The following is a 12,255-nucleotide window of genomic DNA, read 5'->3' on the forward strand; positions in this document are numbered from 1 at the left end:
GGCATTTGGATGAATGTTATGGATCTCGTATTCATTTTGGCTGAGTCCCAAGCCTTGTGGTTGGCCAACACATGGTTGTATTTTTTAATCATGCTGGGGTGGAAAAGCATGCCACCAGGTGAAATATCTATAACTCTGAAATATCTATAACTCCATAAATCTCTATACATGTGGCATTTGCCTGTCTTTCTTCCTGTACAGAATGCGACTGTGATGCATTTGGCTCTGTGAACAGCTTATGTGGTCCCAGAGGGCAATGTCAGTGCCATGCCAACTATGCTGGCCTAACCTGCAATCAGTGTGCCCCAGAATACTACAGCTTCCCCAACTGCTTGCGTAAGTAGAATCATTTTCTGGTGTTTGCCTAAAAAAAGAATAGGCAAGTAGTATTTTATTTAAAAAAAATAAAAATAAGTTTCCATCATCCCTCATAGACACACATAGGAAATCAGTGGTACAGAAAGACAAGAATTTGAATCCCACTGATCTGTTTGCTGAATTGTATTGTGAAAGCCATGTGTTTATGCATGAACAAAGAACAACATGGCACAAATATATACAAGCTCATGGGTACCATTTCTAAGGGTATGTACACATTTATTAAAGTGCACTAAGCAGTTTAGGGTGGAAGCAATTCTATGATTTTGGTACATCAAGGTAGGCACATCAATACCATGCACTGAGCATCAGTTCTTCAAAGGCATCTTGGTGCCAAGATTCCCTTTTAGAATATTAGCATAAGTCAGCATTGACACGCCTACTTTTAGGCACACCCACCTATGCCAGGACTATTGCTGTCAGAAGCTGGCACACCCAAGTGCACCATGCCGTGCACAAAAAATGAATGTATTCTATAAGGTGCATTCTTAAATAGGTGAAACACCCATGTCCCACCTATGCTGTCCCCATGTGTATGCTCTCCTTGTAGTTACTCACTATGGGTTCCTTTTACCAAGCTGTGGTAAAAAGGACCCTGAGCTAGCGGTGGGGGTCGATTTTGCCATGTGTGCCAGGGCCCGTTTTATCGCAGCAGGTAAAAAGCCCCTTAAAAAGACATGGCCACGCGATAAGATTATTCTTACCGCGTGGCCATGCGGGGAGGAGCACTTACTGCCACCCATTGAGATTGAGCTCCTGTGGTAACCCTGACGGTAACCGGGCAGCACCAATTACTGCCAGGTTAGGGCCGCACTAGAAATTACGCAATTATATTCCATAGCACCGGAAATGGTGCATGCATTAGGCCGGCAGTAGTTCTAGGTTGCTGCGCAGCTAGCCCGTGGCCAGCAGCCTTAACAGCTCTGGTACTGCTATTCACTCCTTGCTTCTCTTGATACAATGGTTAGGCTAGCCAAGAGCCCTCTTTCACTTGGTATGTGGTACAATGGTCATGGAAGCAGGAGCTAAAGATGAAGAATTTCAAAAGTAGTTTCCCTCCAACAGAGGACTCCTTCCACCACGACTTCACCAGTCAGGAGAACCTTCGCAGAAGCTATGGGGTTATTTACAAAAAGTCCAGTATCTTAGTAAAGCCACTAGAGGTCTCTACACAAGACAACGCATGTGCCTGTTACTCAGTACTCACATAAGTTTGTAAGAAAAAAACAGGTCTAGAGTCTATTTCTTCATCTGACTAATCTATTCACAGTGAGCAGCTCATTGTAACACAGCATCCAAGCAGACAACAGTACAGTCATCCTTCTCTGGGGCTCCCCTGTCACTGACTGTGCCAGCACTTCTATGATTATCATCTGGATAACACAGGGTTGGCAAACAGAAACAATGAGGTTCATTCAGCCTAGGCTAGTCTTCCAAAGGGGTTACAAACAACCATTTAAGGAAGTTTCTCAGTCTGACCTACAATGAGTAGGTGTTGACATGAATAGCTAGATTCAGGTTAGGCCCTGCATACTGATCAAGATTTTCCCTAGCATTGAACTTGATTGTCAGTGTGCCTTTGGTAACCAAGCCATGGTGCATATCTGATTAGACTTCATTTTTCTGCCTCTGTTATTTGTCTGCCAAAATGGAAAGTTCACAGCATGTGTTTGGAATTTGACCCAGGTCAGCCTGTCCTGTATTTTTACCTTAGGGTTGTAATAAATGAGATGTTTATCTAATCTTGAAACCTTTGGCTCCCTTATCTGCATTAGTACATCAGACCATATACAAATGTATCTGGCATTCATTTATGAACCCACCCACACTGGTATGTTGTGCATGCTTATACTCTAAGTCCAAAAGATAAATTCTGAAACTCTGACATGGAAACACTCTGCCTTGTCCTTTAAATATTTTCAAAGAGTAAACATTTATTTGGAGGTAGGTGGACTGCATAACTGAGTAGTGTGATAGGGTGTAACGTCTTGTTTATTTTGGAAAGGTTTTCTCACCCCACTCCCAGGGTAAGGTTAAATGATCATTTCTCTCAATGGAGGAGGGTGAACAGTGGAGTGCTGCTGGGTTTGGTACTGGAACTGGTGCTATTTAATGTATTTATAAATGATATGGAAATCAGAACGACGGGTGATAGGATTAAATTTGCAGATGACACAAAACTATTCAAAGTTGTTAAAACATGTGAACTGTGAAATATTGCAGACCTTAAGAAATTGGGAGATTGGGCATCCAAATGGCAGATGAAATTTAATGTGGACATATGCAAGGTGATGCAGATTGGAAAGAATAATCCGAATCATAGTTACCTGATGCTAGGGTCCATCTTGGGGGTCAGCACTCAAGAAAAAGCTCTAGGTATTGTTGTAGATAATATGCTGAAATTTGCTCAGTGTGTGGCAAGTTATTCTGCTGAGATAAATGAAATGATTGCCTAATTTTAAAAGCATACCAATGCTTTTGCATCAGGTTGAAGTGACATAGGAGGAGAAAGGACATCATTTGTTTTCGTCATTAAATTAAAAAAACCTAAATATGCTTCTTTCATGGGATTCTCAGAATTTTTTATCTTATCCTCATAATATATCATCTTTGATTCCTGAGTAGCAGATTTATTTTCAACCTCTGATCTCCAATTAATGTAACTCTCTACACTTCCTCCAAATCCTTTCTAATTTCCTACAATTAACCTTTAAAGAACTCAGACTCTCCGTATACCAAGGATTAATAACTTGCCAAACGTTTCTCTCTTTAATTGGTGCCACCTTATCCAAAGTTGTTTTAACTGACTCATTCCATACACTCAGTGCTAAGCTAGGATCAATAACCTGATAATTCAAGGCAGAACCCACTTTCTGTCAAAATAACTCTTCATCCAACTTATTTCAACCTATTTTTATCATAATGGGAGTTGTATCTGTCAGTAGTTTTGGAATTTTCAAAAAACAATTCATAAGAAAATGATCCGACCATACTACCGGAGCCCCCTGAACATAATCAACTAGAGGTTCCCTATAAGTATTAATAACATAGGCTACTAAATCAAGAGCATGCCTCTTAATATGAGTGGAGCTAACAGAACCTAACCAAAGATCAACAGAATCTGAAAAATTAATAAACTGCCTCACTGTTGGATCAGTCTGATCTTCTAAGTGGAGATTCAAATCACCAAGAATAACAATTGAGTGAAAGTAGAAAACATAAGAAGCTATAATGTCATAAAATATTTGCTGAACTAAATGTCAACTGCCAGGTGGCCTATAAAACAAGAAGAGGCCCACATTTCCTACACACTCACCATCTAAAAATTGACAGACTATCAGGCTTATTTTCGAAAGAGAAGGGCGCCCATCTTTCGACACAAATCGGGAGATGGGCGTCCTTCTCCCAGGGTCGACCAAATCGGCATAATCGAAAGCCAATTTTGGGCATCCCCAACTGCTTTCCGTCGCAGGGACAACCAAAGTTCCCAGGGGCGTGTCGGAAGCATAGCGAAGGCGGGACTGGGGCATGCTTAACACATGGGCGTCCTCGGCTGATAATGGAAAAAAGAAGGGCGTCCCTGATGAGCACTTGGCCGACTTTACTTGGTTCATTTTTTCTTGCGACCAAGCCTCAAAAAGGTGCCTGAACTGACCAGATGACCACTGGAGGGAATCGGGGATGACCTCCCCTTACTCCTTCAGTGGTCACTAACCCCCTCCCACCCTAAAAAAAACTTTAAAAATATTTTTTGCCAGCCTCTATGCCAGCCTCAAATATCATACCCAGCTCCCTGACAGCAGCATGCAGGTCCCTGGAGCAGTTTTAGTGGGTACTGCAGTGCACTTCAGGCAGGTGGACCCAGGCCCATCTCCCCCTACCTGTTACACTTGTGGTGGTAAATGTGAGGCCTTCAAAACCCACCACAAACCCACTGTACCCACATGTAGGTGCCCCCCTTCACCCCTTAGGGCTATGGTAGTGTTGTACAGTTGTGGGGAGTGGGTTTTGTGGGGGTTTGGGGGGGCTCAGCACCCAAGATAAGGGAGCTGTGCACCTGGGAGCATTTTCTGAAGTCCACTGCAGTGCCCACTAGGGTGCCCGTTTGGTGTCCTGGCATGTCAGGGGGACCAGTGCACTACGAATACTGGCTTCTCCCATGACCAAAGGGCCTGCATTTGGTCGTTTCTGAGATGGACGTCCTCGGTTTCCATTATCGCCAAAAATCGGGGACGACCATCTCTAAAGAAGACCATCTCTAAGGTCGACCTAAATGTTGAAATTTGGGCGTCCCCAACCGTATTATCAAAATGAAAGATGGACGCCCATCTTGTTTCGATAATATGGGTTTCCCCGCCCCTTCGCGGGTACATCCTGCGAGGACGTCCTCAGGAAAACTTGGGCGCCCCGTTCGATTATGTGCCTCCACATACTTTTAAATTTGGCTGATTTGAACTGTCAATCAATTTCAACCTAAAAATAAAAAAATCCCTATATATTAATGCAAGCCCACCTCCCTTTCTATCTTGCCCAGGACAATTAATAGCCTTGTAACCTTGTGGACAACTATTTAAAATGTACAGTGAGTGTAAATCTGTTATGAAGACACTAAAATTACCAGAACAGTGAGTACATTATCCTCCTCCCCTGTCTCCTTATCGCTAAGTGGTTGAACTCCACCTCTTCAACCTGCAGTTATTCGAGAGTTGCAACAAACTTCCATGAATGGAAGTCAAGCTTCTCCAAAGCTGGTGCGATCCTCCCCAGGCATGGCTTTTGATTCCTGTAATGTGAGGCCCAGGGATATATTACCAGTGCCAATCTCGATAAAATTTCCTGATATTTTGTCTGCTCCTTCTTCATCTGACAAACTAAAAGATGTTTCTTTAAAAGGTGTCGGAGTTGCAGGTTTTAGGATGGAAAAGGTTTTGCATGAGAATTTAATTAAGTTATCCAAATTCTCTGAGGAAACCTCTCAGAAGCTCACTGAACATGATTGCAAAGTTAAATCAGTGGAACAGTGTGTGTCCCAGACAGAATCTCAGCTGAAATCTGCTCAGGCTGCTATGGCAGCAGTGACTAAAGATAATTTCTTAATACATATGCATATGGAAGGTATTGAAAACTCTGCTAGGGCATACAGTTTGCATTTATTGAATTTTCCTTTGACACATTATCTATCCGCAAGAGAGTTGTTTAAGTTATATTTAAGAGATGCTCTTCAGCTCCCAAATTATGATTCTATGGTTGTGACTAATATATACTATATCCCTAAGGGAATTAAAGAGATTTAAGCAGAGGGAGGAAATGATGTGATTAATTAATGATTAATGTGATTAATTCCCCTAATAGTTTAGATTTATTCCAACTTTTGAAATCTTCACTAGATGTCATTTTACTTTGATAACGAAACCCCCAATCAATACTACTTCATGAATCTTTTAACACCCACTAATTGTACAAGATACATTATCTATAGTGATATGAAAAACTCCCCCCAACCTTCCTGATTTCTCCTATTATTCAATATATGTCATACTGAATGGTCTCTTATCTTTAAACAACATGTAATATTAGACAAAGGGAACCTGAGTAAACACATAACACAGTTTTTATTTCATTTATATGATGAATAAAGTTAATGCAACACCTATATCACCCGTGTGAAAAAGTAATTGCCCTCTGAAACTTAATAACTGGTTGTACCACCTTTAACAGCAATGATTGCAACCAAATGCTTCCTATAATTTGATATCAGTCTTTCACATTGCCGTTGAGGAATCTTAACCCACCCGTCTTTGCAGAATTGCTTTAATTCACATTTGTAGGTTTTCATGCATGAACTGCTCATTCAGGTTTTGCCACAGCATCTTTATTTGGTTCAAATTAGGACTTTGTCTAGGTCAATCCAAAACTTCAATTTTGTTTCTCCTCAGCCATTCAGATGTAGACTTGCTTTTGTATTTTTGGATCATTGCCTTGCTACATAACCCAATTACGCTTCAGCATCAGCTCACAGACAGATGACTGGACATTCTAGTAAATGCAGAATTCATGGTTCCTTCAATAATGGCAAGGTTTTTTTAGGTCCTAAAGCAGCAAACCATCCTTACACCATCACAGTGCCACCCTGGTGGTATGATGTTCTTACTGTGGAATGCTGTATTTGCTTTATGCCAGTCATCCACTCCTACCTTAGCCGAGATAATACTCAAGCATCTGACTTCATGTACAACTTCCTTTAAATTAGTCCCCTTATTTTCTGACTCCTGTTACTGTCTTATCTATCTTTATATTCTGTCTTTTCTTACATCCTATGCTGTCTATTAAAATGATTTATTGTGTATTGTGTTGACATTGTAATGTAGCATACTATGCCATACTTGTTGTTTGAATATTTTTACTACTCTAATTGTCTATTGCCTATGATTGACTTATTCTTGCTGTACACTGCCTTGAGTGAATGTCTTCAAAAAGGTGGTATTACAAGCAAGACAAGCATTGATGTTAATCTTGGATAGCAGTAGTGTCCACTTTGCTCTGTCCCATGAATCTCATTTTTGCTCAGTGTCTTTCTTATTGTGGAGCCATGAACATTGACCTTAGATTTGTGACTTTCCAGATGACTTTTCACTGTGCCTTTGGAATAATTTTGTCAGGCTGGCCCCTCCTGGAAAGATCGACCATTATTCTAAGTCTTCATCATTTAGAGATAATGACTCTCACTGCGGTTTGGCGGAGTCCCAGAGCTTTAGAAATGGCTTTGTAACTCTTTCAAGACTGATATATTTAACATTTTTTTCTTCAGTTTTCTTTATTTATATACTGCCTTTCCTCTGAAAATAACTAGGTGGTGTACAGTAAAACATTTTCTAAAGTAGGAAAAGAACACCAATTGCTGACAGAAAAGGTAAAGAGCATTCTTGTAGAAAGTTTTGTAAGGTTTAATATATAGTGAGGTATAGATTCAACAGGGCTGGCTGCTGTCAAGCCTGACTCTGTTCAGTCAACTGAATCTAATTATCAATTAAATTTGGTCAATTGGTTCACTGAGTAACTAAGGGGGGCAGTTACTTTTTCACATGGATGATATGGGTGTTGGATAACTATGTTCCTTAAATAAGTGAAGTAATAATTTAAACATTGTGTTACATGTTTACTCGGGTTCCCTTTGTCTAATATTACACATTATTTAAAGATCATAAACCAATAAGTGTGACATATATGTAATAATAGGGGAAATCAGGAAGGGGGAAACTTTTTTACATCTCTGTACATTCAATGAAATGTTCTGGACTATACCATACCTATATGGGGGATAGATTTTAAGAAAAGTGAAGATGCTTCATAAACACTGTCCAATGCTCAAATATCGCAGTCTGGGTTTTGATAAGGTACAATTGTGAAGATTTGGAATTGTCTTTTTGCCAAAGCTTGAGGTTCAGAGTTTCAAAATTGGTCTCCTCTCGTAGAGCATTGTAAAATCTGAATTATATTTGTGCATATGTATATATATTAACATTACAATAATATGTGGGGAAAAGCCTCAAAGAGCTCCCGAGGCATTTCCCCACATATTATTGTAATTTTGTATTGAGTGGAAGTTTTCGCATTTAGAATTTGTTCTTATCTCCACACCACCAAATATATTTGTTTAGTATATATTAACATTAACATTAACAATGTAACTTGTATTCCACTAACACCTCACAGTTCTAAACGGATCATAAATTCACAAGAAGCTGGACATATCCAGGAAGGTACAATATTAATGAACAAAAATTTACATTCTCATTTGAAATCTACTACTCCATGCTAATTATTTAGATCATAAAATAGTTTTGAAATAAATGGGTTTTTATAAGTTTCCGAAATTGAAAATGATTTGAAGTGGTAAATAAAAGAGTTTGAGCATCTTTATCAAGACAAGTTGCTTGAAAAGGAAAAAGAGTTTCTAATAATCTAAATCTTTTCACATTAAAAAAAAAAAGGAAAAGTAAATAGGGATGTTGATCTTGTAACACTAGTTCTTTGAGAAAAGAGGAAATGACCTAAGAGATAAGGTGGAGATAATCCATATATTACTTTGTAAATAAAACAATAGAATTTGAATTGAACTCTAGCGTAAACTGGCAATCAATGACTCTTTACAAAAAAACTGGGATATTCTATCAGATTTTTTCAGACAATAAATCAAACAAAGAGCAGTATTCTGAACTGTCTGCAAATGCTTGAGTAATTGTTTTGAAATACCCAAATAAATGATGTTACAGTAGTCCAACATACTTAGAGTCAAGGTTTGTACCATTAGACGGAAGTGATCTTGATCAACATATTTATGCACCCATTGAAGATTATACAGAATAAAAAAATATCTTTGTGTTAATGTATTAATTTGAAAATCAAAACATAGTTTGGACTCTAATAGGATACCTAAGATTTTTATGGATGAAGAAAACTGATACAGAGTCTGGTTAACTTTTATACTATTTTCCTCTTTATTGAAAGAGGAATGACTAACTCAATACTAAGTCAATACTGAATGACTAACCAGCAAAAATTTAGCTTTATCTGTATTTAACTTAAGTTTGTATATTTTCATCCAAAAATATAAAGAGGGGCATAATTGAACGAAAACGCCTATCTCCATGGGCGTTTATCTCCGAGAACGGGTCCGTGAAGGGGCGGACCGAACCGTATTTTGGGAAAAAATAGACGCCCATGTTTTATTCAACAATGTGTGAGCTGGGCGTTTTTGTTTTTCAGCGATAATGGAAAATGAAAGCGCCCAGCTCAAAAACGAATAAATCCAAGGCATTTGTTCATGGGAGGGGCCAGGATTCGTAGTGCACTGGTCCCCCTCACATGCCAGGACATCAACCGGGAACCCTAGGGGGCACTTTTACAAAACCAAACAAAAAGGTAAAAGAGCTCCCAGGTGCATAGCACCCTTCCCTTGTGTGTTGAGCCCCCCAAATCCCCCTCAAAACCCACTGCCCACAAGTCTACACCATTACTATAGCCCTAAGGGGTGAAGGGGGGCACCTACATGTGGGTACAGTGGGTTTGGGGGGGTTGGACGACTAATAAGCATTAAGCAGCACAATTGTAACAGGTAGGGGGGATGGGCCTGGGTCCACCTGCCTGAAGTCCACTGCACCCCCTAACAACTCCTCCAGTGACCTGCATACTGCTGCCAGGGAGGTGGGTATGACATTTGAGGGTGAAAATAAAAAGTTGAGAAACTTCATTTTTTGTGGTGGGAGGGGGTTAGTGACCACTGGGGGAGTCAGGGGAGGTCATCCTCGATTCCCTCCAGTGGTCATCTGGTCATTTAGGGCACTTTTTGGGGCCTTATTCGTGAAAAAACAGGGTCCAGGAAAAGTGTCCTAAATTCTAGCTAAAAACGCATACTTTTTTCCCATTATCGGTGAAATGCGCCCATCTCTGTTCGGCAGATAACCACGCCCCAGTTCCGCCTTCGCCACACCTCTGACACGCCCCCATCAACTTTGTCCGCATCCGCGACGGATTACAGTTGAAAACGTCCAAAAATCGGCTTTCGATTATACCGCTTTATTCGTTTTTGTGAGATAAACGTCCATCTCCCGATTTAGGTCGGAACTTGGGCGTTTTTCTCATTCGATTATAAGCAGGAAAGTATCTATAATATTATAAAGCAAAGCTGATTGAGAAGCAACTGTTGAATAACTAGGAACCATAACTGTTATATCAACAGCATAGCTATAGAAATAGGCCCCCAATTTCTTCAAAATATAACCCAGAGACTACATGTAAACATTAAACAAAATGAACCAATTACAGTTTTAGTGCTATTGTTTGACCTAAACCCAGATTGCTATAGTTTGAAATTAGATCTGTAGGAAGTTGTATAGAAAATCACCCATCTCCAGCATAGTATGTAACCAATCTAATAATAGTAATTTAAAGTTACTAGAATCAGATTTCATAACATATGGAGGATAAGTATCCCAAATACAGTAAGAAGAAGTATATTTTCTATGTAGAATGTCCAATAAAGACCATGATATGGGAGATAATTCCCTCCAAATTCTGTCCACAGAAAAATTCTGAACTAAAATTGAGTGAATCCAGATTCAATTTATTACCCTTAAATGATTCTTATTGTAGATATTTTAGAGCTAAAATATTCAGCTAACTGAGTGGCTGAAGGTCTTTTTCTAAATAGTGGAACAGTACAAGCTTCTGTATGAATGGAATCTCCAAGTATCTTAAAGAGTAATTTTATATCCAAAGAGTTACCAGCAATTAGTTTAGAATAATGATCCTTTCCTTTTGATTTTAGTAATCTCTTATATTCTTTATTAAGTAGCTTCCAACTTATCTTATTCTCAGTAGAAGAATACTTATGCCATAATCTCTCTGCAGATCTACATTTCCTTTTAAGAACAAGCAGTTCAGTGTCAAACCATTTATCTGACGATCTAATAATTCTGGCTAGAGTCTTGTAGGGGCCCAAATCATCTAAAATCTCTTTACTATAATAAAACCAGTCTTTAATAAACCCTGAGGGCTCCCAGGAAGCACTTATTTCATCAAGCTGTGACCAAAAGACAGCATTGTCAATAACTCCTCTAGATAAATGGGTAGTTCTTTTTGCTGGCCTAACCCTTCCCAATTATCTCCAGTCTATATTAAATTAATAAATAAAATGATCAGACCAACGAATCTCTGACCAAGTACCTTCTTGAAAAAGAGCATCTAGACTAGTATCCTCTTTCAAAAACACAATTAAGTGTAATTGATGTCCTTTGTTATAGGTGGTTCCAACAATTGGAACATAGTAACATATCTAGGTGCAGATTAATATCACCCAGAAAAAGATTACATTTAGAAGGTAAAGAATTCCAAAAAACAAAATCACAAAATTTATCCTGGATACTATTCCACTTCTCTGGAGCCACATAAAATATCATGCAAGAAAACGAATTAACAAGTGAAGTATCCTTAATCTGATAAGCTGCAATTTCTAATTTTGCTGAAATACATGTATTCAAAGTATCTACTTCAAAAAATTTATTTTAGATAAAAACTGTACATGTATATATGTCTCGCTATATATACAGTATATAAGTATGCATGTGTTTTCTTCTGCAGCTTGCCAGTGTTCACCTTATGGCTCCTATAGAAAGACATGTGATCCTTTAATGGGGCAGTGTGACTGTCGGCCAGGCATCACTGGACAGCTCTGTGACAGATGCATGCCAGGGTTTGGCATTTTCCCCAATTGCCAAGGTATGGCTTATATGGAAAACCTCATGCAGTGTTGGTTTTAACAAATACTTTTACATTCTTTATTCAAAGCAGGGCCAAAGCGGAACTCATGCTGCAGTAATTAATTATATGAAATTCCTTTGCAATGCACTCAATGAAGCAAAGCTCTTATTTTATTTGCTGACCCTTACCCCCCCCCCCCCCCCCCCCATATTTTGTGCTGATCTGATCCAAAACTTTTTATTAAAACAGCCTGTGACTGAGCACCAAGGTGATAGCATAGATTAAGTGATGGTAAATGGAAAGCACTCTGAGGAGAGGAGGGTGAATTGTGGTGTGACTCATGAGCCTGTTAAAAAGCCATTACTATTCAACATCTTTGTGAGCAGTATTATAGAGGAGTTAGAAATAAGAATACTCATTTGCAGGTGATACTAAGATCTGTGACAGAGTAGACACCCAAGAGAAAATAGACAGAATGAAGGTGATGTAAGAAATTCGAAGGGCAGTTTAGTACTTGGCAATTCAAATTCAATGCAAAATATTGGGGGGGGGGGGGGGGGTGGAGGTCAGTAACTGACTATCGCATATTAGACATATAAGTTATAAGGGCAATTCTGT

At 39.2% G+C, this 12,255-nt stretch overlaps 1 protein-coding gene across 1 annotated transcript in view; it reads left to right on the forward strand.

The window, feature by feature from the left end:
• Nucleotides 1-12,255, forward strand: part of LAMA3 (laminin subunit alpha 3) — a 407,718-nt gene that overhangs the window by 146,168 nt on the left and 249,295 nt on the right. Inside the window, 2 exon segments of the mRNA XM_030188133.1 lie at nucleotides 202-336; nucleotides 11,518-11,655. Of these exon segments, the coding sequence (XP_030043993.1) occupies nucleotides 202-336; nucleotides 11,518-11,655 (273 nt within the window).

The sequence above is a fragment of the Microcaecilia unicolor genome, chromosome 1, assembly GCF_901765095.1.
Source record: "Microcaecilia unicolor chromosome 1, aMicUni1.1, whole genome shotgun sequence".
Classification (NCBI taxonomy): domain Eukaryota; kingdom Metazoa; phylum Chordata; class Amphibia; order Gymnophiona; family Siphonopidae; genus Microcaecilia; species Microcaecilia unicolor.